The following is a 25,945-nucleotide window of genomic DNA, read 5'->3' on the forward strand; positions in this document are numbered from 1 at the left end:
AACATGGTGCGGCCAAAGGCAGGTAGTGAATCACCCCCATTCAATAGGCAGCCATCTGATGCACACTACAATGCTACCCCCCACCACCCCGTTCACCCACAATGGCCTCCGTTCAGCCACAACAGGGTCACCACTTGCAGCATTACCAGCCACCCACCGAGAACGAACGGGGCAGCCGTGTGTGGTGGGTGGGCTGTGAAACTGCTTGCTGCCGGGAGCCACCCGAGGGACACTACGCTGCGCAGGCAGCGAAATCGCCCCCCCTCCAGCCTCCGTACAGCCACCACTTGCAGCGTCCCCAGGGCGAAGATGACGGAGCGGCAGTTACTTAGGCACAAAGGTCGGATGTCCGTAACCTGGGGACTACCTGTACTTGGGATGTCTTCACAATTAGCAAGCAGCCTCGAGGGTTAGTGTCTCCCTTAAGTTGTTTAGGGGTTCATTCTGCTAACTATTTATTTTTCATTAACGTTTATAGTATCAGATTTGACAGCAGTTGTGTCACAGCATTGTCGCTCACGCACTTTGCTCAGATTCATTGCAGGCACATTTTCCAACTGTTGACAGCTGTAGACTTTCCAGAAGTGCAGCCCACCCAGGACATAGTGGAGGGCAGTAATAACGTTGTAACCTGCACAGACTCATAGTTAACTATCTTGTCTTTTTTTTCAGTGTATGAAGGAAACCTCTCTTTAAATCTGCCTTGAGCTGGTGAAGATGGGACAACTCGAGTCACAAATGCAACCCAGGAACATCATTAAAGACATATTTAATAAAACCATGAAGAGCGACTTCTGCCAGCGTTTCGCCGACTGCATTTCCCATGCGTCCCAGCGGACCCGAGAGTACCTGGTCTTTAAGGATCCCGAAAACAAGTTTTGTGTCAGCTCTTCACTCCTGAAAGAGATTTTTCTCATGACATACATCAGCCGCAGTGTGCAGCTGCAACTCCCCGAAATGGTCAACTGCACCATTATGACCCCGAAGCAGGAGATTCTGATGGGCACAGACTGGGTCTGGGCTGTGCTAGACGACTCTTCCAAGGACCCCAAGGTTCAGATCGCAGTTCACGTCTTCCATCTGGCAGGAGAGGAGAATGTGCCCAGCGATCAGGTGGTGCCCATGACGGAGGCCGTGCAGATGGCCAAGCTTGAGGCGTCTGACAAAACCAAGCAGGAGAAGATCATCACCTTCTGCTCCTCCATTGGCAAAGACTGTTACACTCTCTTCATGTTCTTTGGCACCAACAGTGACCCCGCTAATATTTATGGAGTCCTCAGCAACAACTTCCACGTTGCATTTGGGAAAGGAGTGGATATCAACAAGGCCTTCATTGAGAACTTCTTGAAACGTTCAGAAGCCTACAACTCTCCGGCTAAAATGCTGCAAACCATCCTACACAAGGGATCACGGCAAGAAGAGACGATAACGATGGTGGTCAAGTTTACTTGAAGACAGCAGCTTCGCAAAGCACGTTGGGTCATTTCTCTTGGAAACGTCCCACATCTGTGAACTGCGTATCTTGACGGTTTGTTAGCCAAAAGCACGTCGTATTAATGAAACAAGGAGGGCGCAATGTCAGTTCATTCCCAAGCTCGTTTTATTCACTTCACAGTGGCTTTGCAATGTAAATATTGTAAGTGAATGCATTTATTCAAGTCCATGTTATCTAATAATCATAATGAGGCCCTCCTCCCCGTTAAATAAGAGCGCAAAAGAGTAAAGAATAAAAACAGAGCAGGCCGAGATGCTAAAATGGAAGGAAGGAGCGGCCGAGGTAAGACTGCTTGACAAGGATGAGCTTTTAGTTTAATGAGAAAATACGCAGAATGTAAATTAAAAGTGGTCTGGTGTAATGGATTCTTTTAATTCTGTAAAGGTCTTCATAAAAAGCAGGTAACAATTTGCTTAATTAGACAATTCTTATGAGCAGCGGTGGTGCTTTAATAGATGTATTTTAGCTCAGCTAAATCTTGTGATATTTCTAAAACCAACACAATAAATAATCAGCTTGTATGTCATTGCTGCTTATGAGATGTTTTTTTTTTTCTCTGTTCTACTCAATCTCAAAGCATTGCAGATGATGCCATCCTGCACACCTTGTAGCTTTTCAGAGAAGTTTGCATGTGCCGGCTGTTCAAAACTCCTTTTATTAGGGGGTAAATTCAGCTTCTTGTGATCATTCGGTGGTCTGCAGCCGACTAGTGGGTGGCACAGTCAAGAGCCCAAGGCTTTGGACAGAAATCAAAAATGCTGCCATCTCCGTCGCCACCTCCTACTTGTTGCAGGACAATTTTAAATTCAAACTCTCTCGCCAGCATCTCAAGGGTGGGATGGTTGCTTTATCCTTTTGCCCATTAGGAGGAGGATATAACAGGAGGACAGGAAGTGTCTGCCTCCTGAGGCTGTCTGTCCCCCCATTCCACTGCGTGGCAGCATCCCTCTGGCATTGCTCCTGCTTGGACACCCACTATGCTGCATGGTAGTCGTAGTTGTGGAGGGCCACTAGAGGGAGCTGTTGGGGGGAACCTCCTCAGTCAGGTGGACATACTGCCTAACCCAGAAGGGCTTCCTCGCTACACCGGTGACGTGACCGAAGTGCTCACAGGTTAAAAACAGCCCTCCGCCAAACCCAGGGGGAGCTGGAGTCATGAGAGGAGGAGGAATAAATGAGAAGGAAAAGAAGGAAATGAAAAAGTATTGTGGAAGAAGAAGAAGAAGAAGACAGGGTCAAAGGTGAGGTCTTTAGAACAGAGGGTGTTTGGACCCCAGACTGATGCTTATGTAGTTGTGGCTGGGATTTTATACATATACTGTATATATGTGTGTGTATGTGTGTATATATACATATATATATGAATATACTGTACGTATCTATATATATATATATATATATATATATATATATATATATATATATATATATATATATATATATATATATAAATGACTATGTGATTCAAGTATGTGTTATTTGTGATATTTGTTTTTTGGTAGCTCAGCATTTTAAAGGTGTCTGTAGATTGTGTTCATTTTAATGAAAGCCGAGTCCCTTGTGATCTTGGCCAGCCAGCCAGTCTGCTCAACTCCCCATCTCTGTGTAGTCACTGTCGCTAACACCTGCCAAGTCAGTACGCAACCTTGGGTTGGTAATTGATGATCTGCAATCTTTTTCTGACCACATCTCTGCTGTTTCTCATTCTGTCAGGTTCACGTTGCACAACATCCGCAAGTTCAGACCTTAACCTGACAGAGTATGCAGTACATCTTCTGGTCCAGGCTCTGGTGTTGTTGCATGTGGACTACTGCAGCTCACTTCTGGCAGGAGTACCCACATGTGCCATCAAGTCACTGCAGATGGTCCAGAAGACAGCAGCCTGTCTGGTATATAACCAGCTGAGACAGTCGTATGTCACTCCTCTCTTCAGGTCGCTACATTGGCTCCCTATAGCAGCACCCATTAAGTTCAAATCCCTGACACTTTTCTGCAGAGCAGTCAATGGGTCAGCATCTGAATATCTGGAGACACTGGTGAAGTGCTATGCTCCTTCTCACCCACTCAGGTCTGCCAGGGAACAGTGTCTGGTGATGCCACCTCTATGTGGCATCAAGTCTCAATCTTGACTCTTTTCCTGTGTAATTCCTATTTGGTGGAACAGGCTGCCCACCTCCATCTGTACTGCTGACTCCTTCAATGTAAAATTCTCAAAAGAATTAAAGGAACACTTTGAAAACACTTCAATGGGAAAAAAAAATCCTGCTGGATATCTCTACTGATATGGACTGATATGGTAATGTGTTAGGAACAAAAGGATGCCACATCGTTTGATGGAAATGAAAATGATCAACCTACAGAGCGCTGAATTCAAAGACACCCTGAAAATCAAAGTGAAAAAATGATGTGGCAGGCCAGTCCGTTTTGCCGAGATTTCATTGCAGCAACTCCAAATTGTACTCGGTAGTTTGTATGGCCCACCTCTTGCTTGTTTGCATGCCTGACAACCTCGGGGGGAGGCATGCGCCTAATGAGATGACAGATGGTGTCCTGAGGGGTCTCCTCCCAGATCTGGACCAGTCTGAGGTGCAACCTAGCGGCATCTGATGGACTGAAACATAATGTCCCAGAGGTGTTCTATTTGATTTAGGTCAGGCGAGTGTGGGGGTCAGTCAATGGTATCAATTCCTTCATCCTCCAGGAACTGCCTGCATACTCTGACCACATGAGGCCAGGCATTGTCGTGCACCAGGAGGAACCCAGAACCCTTAGCACCAGCATAGTCTGACAGTGGGTCCAAGGATGTCATCCTGATACCTAATGGCAGTCAAGGTGCTGTTGTCTAACCAGTAGAGGTCTGTGCGTCCCTCCATGGATATGCCTCCCCAGACCATCACTGACCCACCACCAAACCAGTCATGCTGAATGATGTTACAGGCATCATAATGTTCTCCACGGCTTCATGTCTGTCACATGTGCTCAGAGTGAACCTGCTCTCAACTGTGAAAAGCACAGGGCGCCAGTGGTGCACCTGTCAATACTGGTATTCTATGGCAAATGCCACTCGAGCTGCACCGTGCCAGACAGTGAGCACAGGGCCCAGTAGAGATCTCTCAGGCCACCCTCATGAAGTCTGTTTCTGATTGTTTGGTCAGAGACATTCACACCAGTAGCCTGCTGGAGGTCATTTTGTAGGGCTCTGGCAGTGCTCATCCTGCTCCTTGTTGCCCAAAGAAGCAGATACTAGTCCTGCTGATGGGTTAAGGACCTTTTACGGCCCTGTCCAGCTCTCCTAGAGTGACTGCCTGTCCCCTGGAATCTCCTCCGTCCACTTGAGACTGCGCTGGGAGACACAGCAAACCTTCTGGAAATGGCACCTGGAGAAGTTGGACTACCTGTGCCACCAAACTCTGTAGGGTCCAGGCATTGCCTCGTGCTACCAGTAGTGACACTGACTGTAGCCAAATGTAAAATCAGTGAAAAAACAGTCAGAAAAGATGAGGAGGGAAAAATGTCAGTGGCCTCCACCTGTTTAACCTGTTTTGGGGGTCGTCTTGTTGTTGCCCCCCTAGTGCACCAAAGCAGATGAAACTGATTAACAACTCCTTCTGCTCCTTAACTGACCAGATCAACAGCCCAGACGTTTCACTGACTTGATGCTATACTCTGATTAGAAAGTGTGCCTTTAATTTTTTTGAGCAGTTTATTTAAGAAGTGATTGAAGGTCCAACTGTTTTGTGAATATCTGTCAGATTCACTGGAAAAAAAAACCTTTGCTCTGTGATATTTTATATTGTTGGTTACATTATTGTTTGACTAAGTTTCATTGCCTTATTGATTGTAATCCTTGACTGTATATTGTTAAAGAAGCCCGGATCACAGACAGACACACTCAAGTCCAAAAGCACACACGTTTATTCTTCCTTCGCCACAGAACACACAGTGCACAAATCACCCCTCTCCTTTTCCTTTTCTTCTCCTTTTATTTGCTTTTCTCTTCTTTTGCCGCCTCCACTCCTCTCTCACAAGCTCTGTCCTCTGTCCTCCCAACTCCGGTGAGGTGCCCCCTTTTATAATGCTGGTGTGGCAGAAGTGCTGCGGTCCAAGGCTCCATAATCCTCTGGGTGCCAGCTTGCCAGCTGCGATCCTGTGGCCTTGATGCAACCAGGGCAGCTGCCCTCTCGTGTTCCCAATATATTGCCACAATATTTATTAGTTACCACCTCTTTTCACTTTTTGTTACCCGTCCAATTACATTTGCTGAGCAGGCCCGAGCCTAATGTTACTCAGTTGTACCTCTTTTGTCAGTGGTGTTGGATAAAAGCATCTGCCAAGCAAATGAATATAAATGTAAATGTAGCAAAGCTCATCGTCACTAAGCATTTATTTAGGAGTGGTGGCTCTGAGGTAGGGATCTGCACTGCCAATAAGAAGGTTGCCGGTTCAAATCCTGTAAAATGCCAAAAGGGATTCTGCTCTGTGGGGCCCTAACCTGCAATTGCTGAGCGCTTTGAGTAATGAGAAAAGCACTATATAAATGCAAAGAATTATTACTATTATTATTTATGGGGTCTTTCAGGTTTGGTTCGGTTTCTTTCCCTTCTTGGCCTCATTTCGTTATGTCCTCTCCTGCACTTCATTATTTCAGATCGCTGGCATTGTGCTTTGTGCTGCTCCTGCTGCCTTGCAGACCCCGTGCCCTGGACTCGAATGCTACTCCTGGTTCCTGTTTGCCCGGACTGCTTGTCCACATGGACTTTTTTTGGGAGACTTCCATGCCCCAAAGGTGTGTGTACTGGACAGATGGCAGATTCTCACCTGGCCACGTATGAATGAATGTGACGATGTCGGTGAGCGGCCACTGTGATGGACTGGCACCGACCTCATCGGGAGTTTGTTCCTGCCTTGCCCCCAATGCTGCTTATGCTGCAGCTCTCTGTGAACTCAAACTTGATGTTGTGTTATTAGTTTTAAAGAGAAATATTATGCCAGCGTGATCCGCTTTCCTCCCACGTCCCCAATGTGGGATGTTGAGCTGTTAATGTTAAGCTGAGTCTGTGATTTGTTGTAGGGCAGAGTGCTGGCTCTGAGGCTAGAGATCTGCACTGGCAATCGGAAGGTTTCCATGTTCAAATCCTGTATATTGCCAGAAGGGACTCTGCTCTGTTGGGCCCTTGACCTGCAATTGCTCCGTCCCGGGTATGACGTTAATCTGCACCATCCTTGCATGTAGGCCCTCCAACCTGCAGAGAAAAACTTGGGGGTTGGTGGCAGACGTGGCACTCAGGCCACCATAAAAACACCTCACACTGTCCCACTCCATCTGAACTAGTGTGGTGCTGAGGTGTCACCCGCTGCATGGCTGCACTCAGGTCCTAATCTGGGGTCCTGAGTTGGTTTGTCATGTGGTGGGTACAGCAATGCACGGCATCAGTGCCTGCTCCTAACCTCTGTGATTTGTTGCCCTCCCAACTGTGATGTGCCCAGCACTGCCAAGGTAGGCTGCGCCACCCCCTTTCATCAGATGTAAATGGCAGCTTCTCCAACATCTGCATGGCGCTCCTTTATATTTGTGTCCCCCTTGCACACTTCAACACACTTCATCCACGTTTAGCCATCACAAGTAATCACTTTATTTAAAAACGTATTATCACACTGAACTCAGAAATAGAGATCTATAACTTTATTATGTGTGAATTCATTAATAGACAATAAACAACACATTTTCTCACTTGTCTTCCTCCAGTTTTAGGGTAGGTTTGCAGACATTTTATTGATTAGCATCGTATCATTAATATTTTTAATGGTAAACATTTTTCAAATTGACAGTAATGGCTTTTGTACAAAAGGAAACTCGCAAAACTAGAACTGTGTGAACGGCAATAGCTGCGGACCTCCAGAGCTCCGGTCCATTGAGGGGGCTGTCGCTTTATTTTATCCGTCGATGGTATCACCTGGTTACACTGTGGTTAAGATTACGGCTGCTTCATGGGGGGCTTATGTGACTCAAGTCAACTGAACCGAATGACAAAAACCTGCAATCCGATTGGCCGTCCAGCAGAGCTGCGGAGGTCCTCGGCTGGCCCATTTCGCAAATGCAGCGTCATGTAGCGCCTTTCTCTCGGGTTAATAGGTGAAGCGAGCATCAGGCTTAAAGCCCAGCTTGTCCAAATTAGGAAGACAGGCGTACTGAATCATCGGTGGGGGGCCGCACATGACGACGAGGACGTCCTCCTCTGGAGAAGGCATGTGATTCCGGATCATGTCGGCGTCGATGAAGCCAGAGCTGTACTTCCAACCTAAGAGACACACAAAAGAAAGGGGGAGTCTGGTCAGGCTGAAACCCAAGATACCCTTGAAGGTTTACAGAAGGGGCTCACTTCCCCAAGAGTGACCATGGACAGCCCTGGCCCACCAACACTACCGTCCAAGGCTTACGCCATGAAAGGCCGCGTTTGTTAAACAAAGAAAGACCCCTCACTGTTCTGTTATTTAGCCGCCATTTCCCTCAGAAGCGCCTGCCTCTGCGGTCCACACATGAATACAACATCAGAATACGCAAGTCTGCCATGACGTGACGTTGTGGCGGATGCCGCTGGGGTCTTCACTCCTGCTAGACCCCTAATCATTCTAGAAGCCTCCTCTATTCACACACACATATCCTGTGGTCTTATCAGGTCACACGTGTGAATGAATTTCACTTTCCTGGCTAAATCACAAGTATGGCCGCTGTGGGGTAATCGGCCAATGAGAATCGGGGGCTCATAAGAGTGAGGAAACATGGCGTCAAGATAAACTTCACATGAACCCACAATTGTTGCAGCCGTTATGGCACTCTGAGGGCGAGGCTGCATGTCCTCACGTTAGAAGGTGGCTCTCTGAGGAAAGCACAACTGAATTAGTAAGAACAAGGAGCACAAGGAGGGCACCGTGGTGTACTGGTTAGCACTGCTCTGTCCTGGACATCAACCCTGGTCCAGTTGCAAATGGTTTGCTTATTACTCCCATGTCATTGTGGGTCTTCCTTCCAAAGATGTGCCCATTCAGTCACTTGTCCACTCCATGGTGGTCTTGTGATGGACTGGCACCCTGTCCAAGGTTGACTCCTGCGTTGTACCCAGGCTGAAGCCCCCCATGACCTTCATTGTGTCAGCTGGTTTAAAAATTTTAGGTTGTGTTAATATGAAATGAACTACTCATCCACTTTCAGACCGGCTTGAGTTGGCAGACATGGAAGAAGAACTAGAGCAGCCAAAGCCAAACCCGGGCAGACATGAGGAGAACACGCAAAGTTTACTCAGACAGCGGCCAGACGGCCATTTGCACCCGTTCATCATCATCATCATCATCATCATCATCATCACTTAGCCACTGTGTGCCTAGTTGATATTCTTCTAGCTAGAAAGTGTTTTGTTTCACGTCTCATAAACGTAAAAGGATAAGAAAACCTGCATTGAGGGGCAAGAGTTTTATCACATAGAAAGACTTTCAGTCAAAAATAAAGGCACACCATTTGGTGAGGACAACAAGCAGCTGCCACCCAATCACCGTTCAGCCCACCAAAGGCACAGTGACGTCTCAGGATTCGATTAGCGCTGATCTGGATGGCCGACTGGTGAAAGGACAGGCGGCCCAGAGCAGCTACAGTAAGCAGAGCTAATCGAATGAAGCAGTAATGAGCGCCGGCTCTTGGGTTTTATCAGGGCATCTGAGCTCTGCGCTCGCTGAAGATGGCAGGAGAAGAAGAAGAAATTTACTCACATAGCCAGTCAGTCAGTCAGTCAGTCATTTTCCAACCCGCTATATCCTAACACAGGGTCACGGGGGTCTGCTGGAGCCAATCCCAGCCAGCACAGGGCGCAAGGCAGGAACAAACCCCGGGCAGAGCGCCAGCCCACCGCTGTGCTCACATAGCATTTCCCATAAATAAAAATTGTAGCCTAACATTTTAAGAAAGCTCTTACTGCTGCAGCGTCAAGGGTCGGGACCCAAAAGCCACCCTCGGTTGCCATCTGTGTGGCTCGTGTCTGCAAGTTCTCCTCATGGCTGTGTGGCCTTGTCTACAACACCACCACATCCCATTTGTGACTGGTCACCGGGTGAGTGTGCCCCCTAGAATGGACTGGCCACCTTCCCAAGTTGCTCTCCGCCTTGTGCTTTGCTTACTTAGCGTCGGCTTTGGCCATCACACCCCTGATTGATCAATAGATTGATCCGGTCTGGAAATCTGAATTGTTGTCCGCATGTTGATCTGGCAAAATTTTACACCGGATGCCCTTCCTGACGTAACCCTACCTGTTTATCTGGGCTTGGGACTGGCATGAAGAAACACATGACGTTTGTGCGTCCCCTGTGGCTGGGTTTTTGATGGGGTTTGATAATACTGTATATCATTTTGAACCAATCGATATTGTAATGAATACAAATACAAGGTGAGTGAAAATGATGGTAACATTTGAATGGCAGAAACAATTTATTCACAAAACATACTTCAGACGTGAAAGATGATTTACAGGAATGTCTCGACGTGTTTGCCATCACGTTCAACACATGTACCATATGTGGCACATAAATTGTCTACAAAAATTATACATAAATATAAACATAGCAGTACCATTAGTGTTAACATAATTTTGACTCACCCTGTCTAATTTGCATTGTAAAGTTTTCAAAAGGTGCCTCAGTAGTAGAAATAGTATTATCCCGTGTACACAGCAAAGTCAACCCAAACCCAAATGTGCCACCTCACCACTCTCTGGCACCATGATGAATAAGAATGTCTTCAAATGCAGAACATTGGCTTCTCTAACAACTCAGGTACGCCGATGCCGTTGTTCTATTGGCCACATCACCGGGAGGACTACAGGAGCTGGTGGGGTGAGTTGAGGGGGCTGCAACGAGTGCAACAAGAATTGAATACCGATGAGGTACATAGGATCATGGTGGATGGAGGAAGGTTAGAGGAGATGGACTCTTGTGTATTTTGGGCAGGAGAGTAACAGTCAGTCACTGTCTAACCTTCTTAGTCTTGAGCAGGGTCGCGGGGGTCTGCTGGAGCTTATCCCAGCTAGCAAAGGGCGCAAGGCAGGAACAAACCCTGGACAGGGTGCCAGTCCATTGCAGGGAGTAAAACATGATGCTAAATGTGCAGGTGGGGTGAAGTCGAGAATGGGCATAGCGGTGATAGCTAAACAGAAAATGGAAAAACTGGCCAGTCAGCACCACCACTAAGCTGAGCTTGATGAAAGCCTTGGTGGATGCAAGGGCTGGACATTGAAGAAAAAAAAAAGACAGAAACATCCATGCTTTTGAGAACAAATGCATGAGAAACTTGCTGAGAGTCTCATGGACGAAACCACTGAGCAAATCTACAAGCTGGCTGGAACAGAAAGTGAACTGCTGAGCCACCTGAAAACCTGCAAGCTAAGGTACATTAGGAATGTCATGAAACAGTCACATGGATGATACCACTGAAGACAGGTCCTGTGGAAAGGGTTAGAGGGCAGGGAAGGCCGAGAATATGCTGGCATGATAACATCATGGTGTGGACTGGTATGTTGGGGGCAGTTAAGCGGTAGTTGAGAGGGGAGACAATGGTGCATTGACGTAACATGACAAGTCAGCCCACCCAGTGTACTCCTTAGCCCTTGTCCATTCTACTCATCAAGTTGATTTGCTTAACCTAGGCCCATACTTAAAGCTGGAAAGACCTCGAGATATGATATAAAAGACTCTCCTTACTCTGCTCTCTTTGCTCTTTCTCCCCACAAGTTTTTGCTCTACCTCTTGTTTCCCTATTTCATGCAAATCCATTTGCTATCTCTTCCACTTCAAAGAGCCCAAATGATCAAGATATACAGTTTAGGTTTGTGATTTACTGTATATGCATCGCTCCCAGGTAGTTCCTTGCCATCGGTCTGGCCCCTGATCTCAACTTTTTCTCTTTCCTGTTGCCAGTTGATTTTAATGTGAAATGAATCACATGGTTAAGAAAGACTCTGGACCACCCGGCCCTGAGGTGACCTAAGAGGGTTCAAAATTATAATGGCATTCGTTATTTGACATCTTTGGTATATGATTCTTAAGCACATTGTGCCTGTTGAAGTTCATTTTTTTGAGTATTGCTGCTCCTCCATTTGCATGAACATTTGTTTTGGGAGGCCAACGCCCAGCAGTCTTTTCTCTTATCCCACACTGAAGGGGTGCAGTTTATCATATATATTATATTAAAGGGAAAAAAGCTTGTCATCCTCCTTCTGGTTTGTATCTTCAAAATTCTTCTGTTGTCCATCATCTCCTGCATTCTGAGCACACTCTCCATATGCTTTTATGTTAATAATGTTCACAATAACGTGCGATTTTTAATGAACACTGAAATCATGAGATCAGGCTTTTGTTTTATTAAATAAAAGGCACAGTAGTTTACATAAGCACAAGGGAAATATTTAAATAATACCATGAGTAATGGCCTAGAGGGGTTTAAAATGTGGAGAAACAGGGGCGCCGAGCGACATTTGAATACAAAACCTGCTGAAATGCAAAGCTTGCTGCTGAGTATCAGTGACGCTAGCGTCCAATCAAATCGCACGGTGCGTCATCCCAAACTTCAGGCCAGCTCAAGTGTGAAGGCAGCCTTACCAGAGTGCCGTGTGCTTGACAGAGGCGGACTTAGGGGTGTGCAGGGCTTAGGGCTGACCAACCCCACACGGGGCCGGTTACATCAAACACTGTTACTGGTAAGTGTTAACTGTAGAAACTTGCACACAAATTGAATAAAAATAACCGTGTGTTGGCTGGGATTGGCTCCAGCAGACCCCTGTGACTCGGTACAGGGTGGTCCAGATCTAATTATGCATAACCAGATCATCTGGATGACTTTGATTTATGCGGGTACAATTCCAGTTCGGCGCAAAGGCGATTCTTCATGTCGTCAGTTCACACACTTCTTGATGGTCCGGGATTTTTTGGGTGATTTTCTATGTAATAAACTTAGTAAGTTATAATGTAATGAAAATTGCATAATTAGATCTGGACCACCATATAGTTAGGATACAGCAGGTTGGATAATGGACGGATGTTAACATACACTGAATTTTCTCATTACAGTACTCAGCTAAATTTCTGCCAGATAACATGCGAACTTTATCAAAATATAACTGGAGAATATAACTTAACAAATCCACTCGAATGGGACATGCGGAGTTCAAAATCGGGGCCCCCTTAGGTGTGGGTCCTGAGGCAGTCACCCCACTTGCCACCCCCAAACGCTGCTCTTGGTGCTTGACAGACATTTCATTCACCAGACTGACCGATTCAAACTGGTCCACTCTATACAACGCCACTTGCGACTTTTGGTTGAGTTTGGTTTTTTTTTTTTTTTGTTTTGCACTTTTTCCTCTTTTCATGCTGACATCCAATAAAAGTGTAGTTAGGACTTCTCAATGCCAACCAAGACTTTCCATGTTATAACAAAACTAGCTGTGTTACATGGCTTCACCTGTCACTAGGCCTCAGTTGTAGTGCCATTCTTTAATCAGATATATCAGAAGTACTATGTAACAAAGTACTTTTCTATGTACGATATTTGTATTTTTTTATACCGAGGCCAATATTATTAGCTCACTTGAGCTGCTTACTGTTGAACATGCTACATACAGTCCTTGGTGGTGCTGGTGCTGCCATATTAAAACCGTATTCTTCAGTGTTACATAGGTGGATTAACGTTGATTCATTCAAAGCTAACAACTGCCGAAAGTCTCGACTCTCCAATAGCGTCAAAGTCTCTGTATACAGTGAAAAACTAAAAATGACTAATTACTTTTACTTTCTCAAAAGCACCATCCTGTTATCACATTCTGAAAAAGAGCATGTCCATCAGCCATTGAAAAAAATCACCCTTCATTCTGTTCAATCGTGGCTTGGCTCAGTCAGTTCATTTGCAGGGATTTTTTGTTCTTTTTCATTTCCTCTTTGTGTTGCCATGTCTTTAGCGGGAAGTGCTTCTTCAGTATGTAGTTCAGTCTCGGGCGTCAAAGCTCTTCAACACAATGACAAGTGGAATATGCTAACTGTAAAAGTTCAGCACATAAGAACGTTGATATCTATAAACACACTTGATAAATGATCAGTAAAAGAGTGAGTAGCACAGACAACGCTGGAGACCTGACCAGATTTTTAGCCACATTGCCTGGGGAAGTGGAGTGTTCATAGTCTTGTTATTTCTCGGCTGGACTACTGCAATTCACTCCTCTTTGGTCTCTCTAATAAATCTCTTCATAAGCTTCTTCATCATTACTCGAACTTCATCTATTCACCATATTACTTTGGTCTTGCAGCAGCCTCATTGGCCCCCGATTAAGTTTCGAATTGATTTTAAAATTCTGCTATTAACATTTAAGGTCATTCATAACCTCGCCCCTCCATATTTGTCCAACCTTCTTCGTGTTGCCATTACCTCCTGTAACCTTAGATCCTCTTCCTCCATCCACCTGACCGTCCCTCTTGCCCGTCTCACCTCCATGGGGAGCCGAGCATTCAGCCGTTCTGCTCCCAAGCTCTGGAATTCATTACCTACTGAGCTCAGAAATATTGAATCATTTTCGACCTTTAAATGTAAACTTAAAACGCATCTGTTTAAAATGGCTTTTTCTTTATGATTACAGTGGCTTTGTTTGGTTTTAATTTTATATCTTCTGTTTTTTCTGATGTTTTAAGTTGTTTATAATGTGTCTTTTTATTTATTTATTGTTTGTTCGGTGTCCTTGAGTTCTCAGAAAGGCGCCTTGTATAAATAAAATGTATTATTATTATTATTAGCCATGTAGCCTCCTCAGAAAAACGAGCCAAAAATGTTCAATATCTTCAACAAGAAAAAAATGTTATTATGTGTAACAGAAACATATAAATATCAAATGTCAACATAAACACAGTAGAAAAGGCATGTTGAGTGTCCACTGCTGCAATGATGTGGATTTTGTACACATATTTTGAGACGGTCGTAACAATCGGGAGAATACAATTGTGCTTCTTCTTGCACTTTCCTTATATTTTTGCTGTTGCTGCTCTTCAGAGGGTACAATGGCAGCATCTTGTCCCCATGATCAATGTGCCACTTGTGCTATTACATGCCAGCACAGCGAAGGCTCAGTGACTTCCCCTGACATGAACATTGACAGTTGCTGCACTGAGAGCAGTGCTTAGGGGGCTGACACCCTCCCTGTCCATCTACTTGATCACAATCATTTTGCCTTTTCGTCACGTGGATACTGCACCCTGCTACAGCGTTACATGACTGAAGTCACCAGGCATATGTCGGCAGTTTGGTTCTAGAGTGTCGTATGCGTCAGTTTCACTATCTGTGTCAATGTCTGAAGACCAATTCACGTTGATACCACTATCGTCTGATTCAACTAATGGTTCACTTGATTTATTCTAAACCTGGCTCTGCAGCCTTTTATTTGCACATCATTGCATTTTTTTATCAAAGGCTCCCACTCATGAATATTGATGAGTTATCATAGAGTGGCAGAATGCATAGAAAAAGAAACGATTTCTTTGCAGTACAATGTGATTTCATCTACAAGATGGCAGCAGAATAAGTGTTACCCAGGCCTAACGCACCGTATCTCATCAAAATCATCTAAGCGGAGTGTTACTTGGGATTAACCGTATTTACTTTGAATTCTGAGCCTGAGAGACACTCAGGGTTAACACCAAGGAGGTTAAGTAAGTAACAGTACTGAAGGAGCCCCTAGTGGCCACATGTGGGATTTACCTACGAACAGAACAGAAGATGATATCCCATCTGGCATTTGGCCCAACATAGCTTGACAATTCCTATTCGCCCAACACTTTTTCAGATGGTGCCAAGCTGAAAATTGAGGGTCCCCAAGGTGATGCCTTTCAGTTACACTATTCAGAGTTTTTTTTTAACAGATCCATAGTTCTCTGTGTGAAGATGTGTTTTATAACATTTGTGCAAAATTTACAATCTGGGCTCTCTTATCCTTATTAAAGACCTGATTTAAAACAGTTTAAACTTTGCACATTTCTTTCATAAATTGAATAATTAACTGTCACATCAGTTGGTTTAACTCTTAACTACTTACACCATTTCACATCTCATAAGTACTTGCACAGTGTACTTTATGCACTAGGGTTAAAATGGCTATTTATATGCACGCTGAGAGGTTGCAATATAAAATACTGAAATAATTTTAAATTGTACATGTTGTTTAATGTTATTTAATACCATATGACTGAAAAGTATGACACGGTCTAGGATAATCTGAAAATAAACCTGATCCACTTCTCCAGTGCTCATTCGTCACCAGTATCATGTTTCACTTCAGTGACTGAATGTTCTTTGCAGACAAAGTCATTGCAAGAAGAACATGTCATCATTGTCAAACATACGTAAGTACCTGCGTGGTGTACCACATGCACCTTATGGAACTTGTGACTGTGCATCCACTCATAAAACTGGCTGAGGGGCACACAGGAGGGTAACCATTGCGACACTATACTTGTATGAACCGAGCTGAGGATAGATAGAGGATGCTGCCGGTAGGTTCAAATAAAAGGACGTTGGATAAAAGTAACTGAGATTGGTGTACAGCAGGGGTCACCAACTCCGGTCCTGGAGGACCACCATGGATGCAGGTTTTCATTCTAACCCTTTTCTTAATGAGTGTCCTGTTTTTGCTGCTAATTAACTTCTTTTGAATTAATTTGAATTGACTTGCTCTTGAAGACTCAGACGCCTTAATTGTTTCGTTTTCCTTAATTAGCAGCCAAACAATCATGAGGTACAAAATGAGCCAAAACAACTGGTGTCCATCATACAATATCTGAAAATAAAGAAAGGTGAAGGTCTCAGGAATGTCGATCTGCTCAGGTCCCCAAAACATTTTCACAAGAGCTCTTAGAAAAGAGAAAATCCAACAATTTCAGAAATGTCTGCTAATGCACCACGAGAGCAGCAGCAAGCCATGAAATTAAAGAACGGGTTTAATTAACGACAAGAACTGGCACCTCATTAAGTAGCTGGTTGACTGGAGTTTGAGGCCCTCACTTAGTTGGTCTTCTGTTGGCTCCCTGACTTTGGTTGCCATTTAAGGAAAGAAATGAAGCAATTCAGAGGAACGATGAAGAAATTCAGAAGAACAAATCTTAAAAAAGCAATTCATTTAAAATGAATTCACAAGAACAGGACACTCGTTAAAAAAAGGGTTAGAATGAAAACCTGCAGCCATGGTGGTCCTCCAGGACTGGCCTTGGCGACCCCTGGTGTACAGAATACACAAGCATGAGTACTTAAGGCTTCGTCAAAGTGAGCTTGCGGTCAAGACGTGAGTTGAGGCGAGAACACAAACGGTTTAAGAGTGACTGGTGTTTGGGGGGCAGAGAAGCATAAAGAGAAACAACAAAAGCTCAGGAAATGGAGAGCACAACAAGTACAACAAAAGGACCACCTCTTATTCAGTGTGCTTTGCCTTAATTGCCTGTGTTAAGCCAATGTGGGCAGAAATGACATTCAATCAACATTTAGGGCTCCACTGTGGTTGGCATATTTAAGAAGCTTTGTACTTACAGATATAACCAGTTCAGATACAGTATTTTTATTTCTACGTATTATTATGTTACATTTCTTACTTTCAGTTTTCATACTTGATATATTATACAGTCTTGCATTTTTGCTTTCACTATGATGCTGCATCATTCTGTGAGAACGTACTTCTTGGGCTCTGCCCTATTAGTTTATTGAACCCACTTATTATTAAAAATAATGTTACCAAGCCCTGGCACATGAAAACCCCACAATCCCTGGACCCCAGACACCACCTCTGACCTGCTCGATACTGAGAACTAGGAATTGCAGCCCCCCATAAACTCCCACCCATCAAACCACTGCACGTCCCAAAAGCGCCCGGAGGAGATAACAGCTGGAGCACTCGGCTAACGGACAGGGAGAGACAGCGAGGGTCCTGACCCCTGCAGCTACAGTCATTCTGCTCAGCTTCCAGTGGGGTTTCCCCCTGCATTGTGTGCTGAATGATTATTAATGCAAGCCAAGTATAAAATCTTCATTTGAGTCGTGACTGGTGGTGTCGTGATTGCGAGGTCACACTGTAAGTGAAATGACTTCTGCACGGTGCTTTTCCCACTGCTGATCCTTGTCAGTTCTTACAGCTAATAGCTACCTTATTACTATTTAACTATAAAAACTAGCAGCAGTACCTGTTGAAGACAGATAATAGAATACTTAAAAAGTATTTGCTATCTCTTGCCATACGTGTACTTTCCTCTGTATTCGCGTGAAACTGAATGTCTCTTCACCGGCGCTCCCGTAAAGCCCACTTCTCAGACTCTGTCATTATTTTTGAGGTGCCTTTCTCACCTCCTGTCTGGTTTTATAATTTCCATCTTTGAGGCCAACTCTCTGAGCATGCCTGCTGTGCCTTTACTCCTCCTCATTCATCTCACACTCTGACCAATCACATCAAAGCCAAACTAGCCAATCCGATTGCTCTGAGGGACTGGACACACAGACCTTGGTCTTTTATTATATAGTAGATGTGCCATTTGTTTACCCCGATGAGAACAAACTGTGGGTTCTTTAAGCAAACTTTATTACAATTCTAAAACAATAGCAAAACATCCCAGCTAAATGCTAATCTATGCAAGTACTGGCGTCAACAGCCCCACTGCTAATGCTTCGTTCATCATATGTACTCTACTGCCCTCTGCTGGATTACCAAGCTTATTTACATTATCACCACAGCAGATACGCCCTTACTAAACGAAATCGAAATCAATGGTGGGGTCAAGAAACAAGGCTACGCCCTGCCCTGCCCTGCCCTGCCCTGCCCTGTGACACAATAATCACCCGTGAAGTGTCCCCACTGTCACAGCCCTGCTTACCTTGAGGTGCCTTGTCCAGCGTGTACCACAGTTTGAACTGGTCAGGGTGCTCCTTGGCTATCTGCTCCAATTCACTTCTTAAAAGGATATCCTTTTCAGTCTTTAAAAAAGTGAAAAAAAAAAAACAGGTAAATAATGAACTGCACTTTGTCAGATCTGTGGTGGGCTGGCAAGCCCTGCCCAGGGATTTGTTCCTGCCTTGCACCCTGTGTTGGCTGGGATTGGCTCCAGCAGACCCCCGTGACCCTGTGTTAGGATATAGCGGATTGGACAATGACTGACTGACTGACTTTGTCAGGGTCATCCAGAAGTCTTCAAAGGCTTCTAGTATTGTTGGATTTTAATATACTTTGTTAATCCCTGAGGAGAAATTGTCCTTTTGCATGACCTTTGGGGGTCTGAGCCCAGGGTCAGCCATTGTGCGGCACCTCTGGAGCAATGTTCTGTTTACAGGCCCTGCTCAAGGGCCTAATGGAGTAGGATCCCTTCTGGCAGTAATGAGATTTGAACGGGCAACCTTCCAGATGCCAGGGCAGATCCTTAGCCACACAGCCACCACTCCACCATTTATTATGACTTTAGTGTTTTTTATTTTAAGGTGCAGTGAATTTCTTGGATGGATGGACCAACTACATTTCACTATTTAATTAACTGATTACTTGCAATCCATCATTAACTGCAGTTGCACATTTGAAATACTTTTCATCACAAAGAAGTTGTTTCTGAATGTACAGTTTATTTATTGTCTTTCCATCTTCCATCACTTTCTCAGTCCCTTTGACTTGGATGTGCCGTGTTCAAGAGAGCGATCCTTATGATAACTGCACCTGCTCTTTAATCCAATGATAGCCCCACTGACGTTCAAGCACAAGATATCAAATACACAAGCAGACTGTGAGATAACAGCCCATAGTAAAAACCGGCCATTAGTCACTGGGTTTGCCTGCCATCCCATATAATGCTTGTCTTTATTTCTCTTTTGAATGGAGTCGACCCACAGACTGGCATAATGTAGCTGTAGGCGGTTTACTAGTGTGGAACACCACAATGGCTTATTGTTCAAAGGCGCTTCAAGGCTTATCAGAATGCCACAAGCCCTTTCCACCAGTTTTCTTTTATTCCATTTATACTGTAAGTGACACAGTGTAGGTGGTGTCAGACATCCTGAGATGTTTTGCAGTATCACGGCTGAAATGACGGCAGCACAGTGGTGCGGGGGTCAGTGCTGCTGCATTCAAGTGCTGTCCAGTTAAGGTCTACGTGGCGGCTGCCTGTTCCTCCTGTGTCTGTGACATGCACATTAGGTAAACAGACTAGTCATGAGACGGTGCGAGTGTGGCCTGTCCTGTGGGACTCTCAATGCAGCCATGCCACCTGCACTCCAGAACAGCTCAGCACGTTTGGGTCCATAGATGGAAGACCAGCTGGGGAAAGCTTGGGTGGCTGCTGGAAGAGGTGCTGCTGAGGCCATCAGAGGGTGCTTACCCTGTGGTCTGTATGTGGATCCCAAAGCCCCAGTGCAGAAAAAATGGCACTGTCCTTCAGATGAGTTGTGAAACCGAGGTACTGCCTCTCCCAGGTCGTAAAGAGTAGGGTGTACCTCGAGATCCTGGCTAAATTGACCACCACGGCCTGCTTATTCCAAATCCCTACTCATCGCCATCTCTAAATTACTATCTTTATACCAACAGAGATATGCCTGCATGATGCTTCACTATGACTGCAAAGTCAAAAGTCTCTTGTTTTTTTAATTCTCTTCTATTTTAGTCATTCTGGTGTGCGTTCAGACCATCGTGTGTCTGTCTGTATATATTTTATTTATCTATTGCAAGTGCCGGGAAGGATTATCTGGCGTCCCACCAGGGAGAGAACAAAACCAAGGAGCAATGGGTAAGGCTCCTATTTCTAATTATATTTCTCTCAAATCTGCTAGAAGGCGGGATCCCAGGACCTCGGTAATCATGTGAACACCTGCAGGGCATGATGGGAGTTGTAGTGCCAAAAATCAGCCCTGCTGAGTCCCATGAGTGCTGCTGGAGGGGGGTTTGGGGTGCTGCAGGGCCTCCGCTTGACCCAGAAGTGCTTCCATTGGGCTATGCCTTGGCACCGGGAGTACCCCCTGGTCCATCATAAAAGAAAGCCATCCAGCCTTCTCCAGAGGGGTCAGAGTTAGGAGAAAGGAAGGCAACACTCACTGGAGGAAGGGGGATGGAGAGAAAACAGAGGAAAGGAAGGAAGGAATTTGTTCATAATTGTTATTGGGCAACCATTTGGAGAAACCTTTGTGAGGAATTTTGATAATAAAAATCTCGGTTGTGAAGTGAAGACTGGATTTGTGTTGGTTGTGTGCAGGGTTTGGGGCTTGGTAATGCCCCCTTTCTGTCACACTCGAAATTTATGTATTTATTTATTTATTTTAAGAGCGTCTGTAAAAAGTCAAATTCCTCCTTGGTGACACATAACTATCTATCTATCTATCTATCTATCTATCTATCTATCTATCTATCTATCTATCTATCTCTCTCTCTCTCTCTCACCCATTCACCATGTAACAGCTATTGCGTGGTGAGTATACTGGCGAAGTAATGGCTGCCATCACATTATCCTAATAGTGGTGAAGTGGCTCTCCATTTTCTATGTAAAGTGTTTTAAATGGTTAGAAATGTAATTAATTAGCTAACTAATTAATTAACGTTGCCATGACACCCTCTGCACTATAATATAGTGTTTAGAAAAAGGATCAATGCTTAATGGAATGATGGGCACTTGCAATGAATTCTCATGAAGGGAACCCAAGTGAGAGCTAACTGAATATCCACCTATGGTATGTGACATATGTACAACATATTACGTAGTAGTAGACGACAATTTTAGTATCTATCATTCATTCACTGACATGCTAGCAGTAATGGCACTGTCACATGTACAATGAAATTCAACCAACATGCCACACATTTATGTATACAGTTATGTGCACAGTACTGAAAACTAACACTGTCAAACCACTTAATCCAACTCAGCTTCATGAAGGGCCGGACACTAACCTGGCAGGCACCCGCCATCTGCATCAGGCCCAAGGCAGGATTCTGTCGCAGGGCCCACTCGCACATGCACCCACCGGGCCACTGTGATTTAACAATCAGCCTAACCAGCTTGAGGACGTGACAGGAAAACCCACTAAGACGCAAACTCCAGGTGTAGGATTCAAACCTAATGTCTCGGATTTGTAAGAGGGCAACGCTCAGTTTTGTGCCTTCATACATTTACTTTTAAAGGTGTGAAATAATATAGAAACAGTTAGAAACAATTGTAACAAACAGGACTCCTGGGTAGGATGACAGCACATTGGTTACCACCACACAGCTCAAGAGACTTGAGTTCAAACCCCAGCCCTGTTCCTGTGTTTGTGAAGTTTGCAAATTCTCTTAATGTTTAAGTGGATTTTCTTGAGGGACGTCTGGCTCTTCCCACATCCCAAGACTGGCCTGTTAGATTTAATGGCTACTAACAACGGGCCCAGTATGGCTCTGTATGCTCAGACTGTCTCTCTCTCTCTAGTTGTTTTGGCCGGGCACTGGCCCTGGAAATAACGGTTTGAAGAGGATAGACAGATAAACAAGAATGTGTTTGGAGTATCAAAGGCACAGAATGCTCCATACCCACCTGGTTAGCAAAGATAAGATGGCAAACTGTATTGTCCTTGGGATCAGACGTTATGTGACGTATCAGTTGTAGCATTGGCGTGATACCTGAAAAAAAAAAAGAATAAATTTACGCAGAAAGCAAACCACTCAAAAGGACTAACCCGTGTATTTCTGCATTGATCTTCATGTCCTTTGTAACAGTTTACTGCTTGTTCTTTTATGGGATGCGCTAGAGCTTAATTTTAAAGCATATTTATACAGATGTTCTCACACCACATTTCCTTAAATGTTTCCATATTTATTTATGTTCCTGAATTGTTACAATTATCATAAACACGGCATACACTGTCGATACTGCACATGCACACAGCAGTTCTCTGTCTCCTGTGACCTGCAATGCTCCAGATAACTGGTGAGGCTTCACATGGACTACCGTGTACAAAAAAGACAGAGCAGTGCTGAGAAAGTCCAGAGGAGAGCGACTAGGCTGTTTCCAGGCCCAAGAGGGATGAGCTATGAGGAGAGACTGAAGATCCATGGCTAATTGGCAGAGAGGCACAAGCCACAAATATCATGAAGAGAAGATCACGTGGAGCCACCTGCCAGTTTGCTTTGGAAGTGTGGAGGCCACTGAAGTGCATCTGGACCTCTCCTAGACAGAGTGGGGTGCAATTCAAATAGGGTAAGCCTTAGCTGAGCAATGAGGAGAAGCTCTTGATGTTGTCTGATGTTTAGGATTGTTTTGGCTTTGCTCATGGCCTCCGCACAGGTTGGGAAGGAAACGATAATAAGAAGTCAAAGGAGCTTTCAGAAAGAGGATCAGCAGACTCTCATGCCATTATAAATCACATTGTAAGAGCAGACAGCCCACTCTTGGGTACAAAGGCCCAAACAAAACACTAAGTCACACATTTTTGTTTAAAATGTATTGGTTTGCAAGCATACACACTAATCTTATTCAGGATTCTTTATTTGCCACATACACAGTCATACAAGTACATGTAGTGAAATGTGCCCTAAATGAGCTCATGAGACTGTGTTATAAGTTAGATTAGGAGAATTGCAGCAGCCACCACATGACAAACCACCTCAGGATCCCAGATTAGGACCCGAGTGCAGCCATACGACGGGTGACACCTCAGCACCACACTAGTTTGGATGAAAGTGAACAGTGTGAGGTTTTTTGTGGTGGCTGGTGTGCCAATTCTGCCACTAACTCTCCAAGTTTTCCCTGTAGGTTGGAGGGCCTACAAGCAGGACTGGATGCAGATTAACGTCATACCGAAGTTAAGGGCCTTGCTCAAGGGCCCAACAGAGTAGAGTCACTTCGGGCGTTTACGGGATTCGAACTGACAACCTCCTGATTACCAGTGCAGACCCCTAGCCTCAGATCCACCACTCCACCCACTATAAGTTAACAAATAGATAATTTAAATTTATATAAAAAAGAAAGAAGGAATTAAATTAATAAAAAGAAACTTAAAAGGGTAGAACTAAAGTGATACAAAATATATAGGGAAAAAAGTATGTATCTAAAGCAATCAAATTTTAAACAAGACCTGAACTGTGTGTAAATGTAACAGAATAGAATACCTACTGTATGTACTGTAAGGTGCAGTGTGCTGCTTTGATTGATAAATACACTTAATAACGTGAAGGCAGCTGAGAAACAATGAGGTAGAAAATTCAGTTTGTATTTAAATTTGAATACATTTGTGGTGGTGTGTCCATGTTAATGGGGTCTTACAGTATATCCTATGGACAGAAACTCCTCCTGAGCCTCTCTGTTCTGGCCATAATACTCCTAAACCATTAGTCTGATTTCAGCAGGATAGTTACTGGGGTGAGACGAGTCTCTGATGATCTCCTGGTATTAAAATCCTGCACAGATGGCAGATCAGATCTGGTGCAGTGTTCTGGAGTATCTCAGCTGGCCATGATGGATCAGGTTTAAAAAACTCAGAATCCAAGTGTGAAACTTGCTTTCCAATGTCCCGAAGCATTGCACTGTCATAAACTACAAAACCCATTGTTGTATGGGCATTAAGGCGGTAAAAAGTAAATAAAAAGTGTAAGTAAAAACATTAGACTACACGGAGCGATCAGGAAGGCGTCCAGACGTAGCCGCGCCACTCCCAAGAGTGGACTGCATGTTTGGAATATTAATATTCATGTCTATGACCTGGACTGGCTTGCACAATTGTTTTATTGGTTTGGGGCCACGTATTGCTTTTGGTCTTGATTCAGGCCTCTCTCCTGACCTCCATTACTTTTATTCCTTTCTCTTATTTAAACTTTCTGTGTCACCGAGTCTTAACAATTCCTGCACCAAAGCCAATGCTGAAGACACACTGACCAATCAGAATCCACACGACCTGACAATATTATTGTGTGGTGAAATATTAATGTTGTTATTACGACGGTGCGGGTCCTGCTCCATGCTGCCTCTTCTAGATTTAGGAGCCCTCGAACCCAACACCGTCAGTAATGTAACCAGATGAACTGCCAGACGGGGACAAATCACTGTGGGAGCAAGGGGATGGTGCAAAGTGCAAAAGTGCTTTTATTAAAAACAAAAACTAAACAAATCAAAACTGCACCCAAAGTGCAGAGATTCAAAGTTCAATAAATAATCCATAAAAATGACAAGCGGAGGTTAAAATTAATCCAAATAAATGAATCCAGTTACAATAAGGTTAAAATCAACAGGCTGGAAACAGGCCCTTTTTAAAAACCCAGTGCCTTCTTCCTTCTCCTTGGGGGCTCCCCCCTGCTTTTCCCAATGGGCTTTGCAACAGGGGAGTCGCCCTACCTACAGCTGCAGCTGACATTCACCTGGTCCGGTAGCCTTCCGTCCCCTGGCTACGTAGAGCTCCCTGCCGGACTGAGACTCGAGTTCCCCAGTGACCAGGGCACTCCCAAGCCTCCCCGACTACCACTGCCTTCCACGGCGAGCCAACCTCCTTCTGGGAGACTCCAGCTCCTGAGATCGCTCAGCTGGAGCGACCGCTTCATACTGGCTGCACCGAGAGTCAGCCTAGCACTCCTTCTGAGGGACTCTCCTCCCAGCTGCTAGCATTTATCAGCGAGCCTGATCTCTCTCTTGCTCGCTCCTGCACCGGCTCTTACAGCTTCCTGCCTTTGTCTCTCCTTCTTAATCTCCATCCGCCTAACTCCCTCTCTTCTTCGCGCTCCTACTACTTAAAATGGGGATGTGGCACAGGTGTGCCGATCAGCAGCTCCCGGCATCAATAATGGACACGGGCGATCCTGCACCTGTGCACTTCAGTGTGGAAACACTCACGCCCGTATCGCACCCGGGTACTGCTCCGGCCAAACTACCATACCCCTCCTTAAGCCGCGAGTACGGCAATTATTTATTTAAAAAACTGGCCATTCTTTCTGAGCAGTGATATGAGGTTGTTTGTGATAAGGTAAAATTCTGATTTTAACAAAAGACAAATATTTTGTAATCATACAGCCTGAAGCTGTCGACACTGATCTGGAGTCAAGAAGAGTATTAAAGTGTTTTAACTACAACTACGGTGGCAGACAAACGTGATTTGGGTGAGTGGATGTCGGAGGTCCTCAGCGCTCTCAGATGGGATGATAAAGATCTGGCAATAGACGCTGACACACTTCAGGCTTTCTGTCTGCCGTGTGTAGTGGAGGCAGGAGAGGCTCGATGCATTTGTGTAATGGAAGGACTAAGGCATATCATAACACGTCAATATCTTTGATATAAAAGCTGTTAAGGATACAGAGAGACTGAGAGGCAAGGGGAAATGGCACGGTTTGCATTTTGTTGTGTTTAATGATGACTTGCATGTATTGTGCAGTAGGCCTTGTAATGGGATTGAACACAAGTTCTTAAAATGTGATC

The 25,945-nt window shown here is 44.7% G+C and overlaps 3 protein-coding genes across 11 annotated transcripts in view; 2 read left to right on the forward strand and 1 right to left on the reverse strand.

Annotated features, from left to right (window-relative positions):
- ppfibp2b (PPFIA binding protein 2b) overlaps nucleotides 1-797 on the forward strand; it is a 291,180-nt gene extending 290,383 nt beyond the window's left edge. For all 9 annotated transcript variants that reach the window (XM_039749799.1, XM_039749816.1, XM_039749800.1 and 6 more), the window contains one exon: nucleotides 673-797. In XM_039749799.1, coding sequence (XP_039605733.1) covers nucleotides 673-696 — 24 coding nt within the window. In that variant the 3' untranslated portion in view covers nucleotides 697-797. The remainder of the gene's footprint in view (nucleotides 1-672) is intronic.
- Nucleotides 718-1,452, forward strand: rep15 (RAB15 effector protein). The gene has a single exon (XM_039745207.1). The coding sequence runs from the start codon at nucleotides 718-720 to the stop codon at nucleotides 1,450-1,452; it is 735 nt and encodes a 244-aa protein (XP_039601141.1).
- A 5,704-nt stretch (nucleotides 1,453-7,156) lies between these two features.
- Nucleotides 7,157-25,945, reverse strand: part of LOC120526712 (NADH-cytochrome b5 reductase 2) — a 63,383-nt gene continuing 44,594 nt past the window's right edge. Inside the window, exons 7-9 of the mRNA XM_039749871.1 lie at nucleotides 22,082-22,167; nucleotides 18,419-18,518; nucleotides 7,157-7,794 (exon numbers count right to left, since the gene is read on the reverse strand). Of these exons, the coding sequence (XP_039605805.1) occupies nucleotides 7,622-7,794; nucleotides 18,419-18,518; nucleotides 22,082-22,167 (359 nt within the window). The 3' untranslated portion in view covers nucleotides 7,157-7,621. The remainder of the gene's footprint in view (nucleotides 7,795-18,418; nucleotides 18,519-22,081; nucleotides 22,168-25,945) is intronic.

This window comes from Polypterus senegalus, chromosome 1, assembly GCF_016835505.1.
Source record: "Polypterus senegalus isolate Bchr_013 chromosome 1, ASM1683550v1, whole genome shotgun sequence".
Taxonomy (NCBI): Eukaryota; Metazoa; Chordata; class Cladistia; order Polypteriformes; family Polypteridae; genus Polypterus; species Polypterus senegalus.

Coding starts and splice junctions, on each gene's coding strand:
- rep15 (XM_039745207.1), top strand. CDS start 718: ATGGGACAACTCGAGTCACAAATGCAACCCAGGAACATCATTAAAGAC.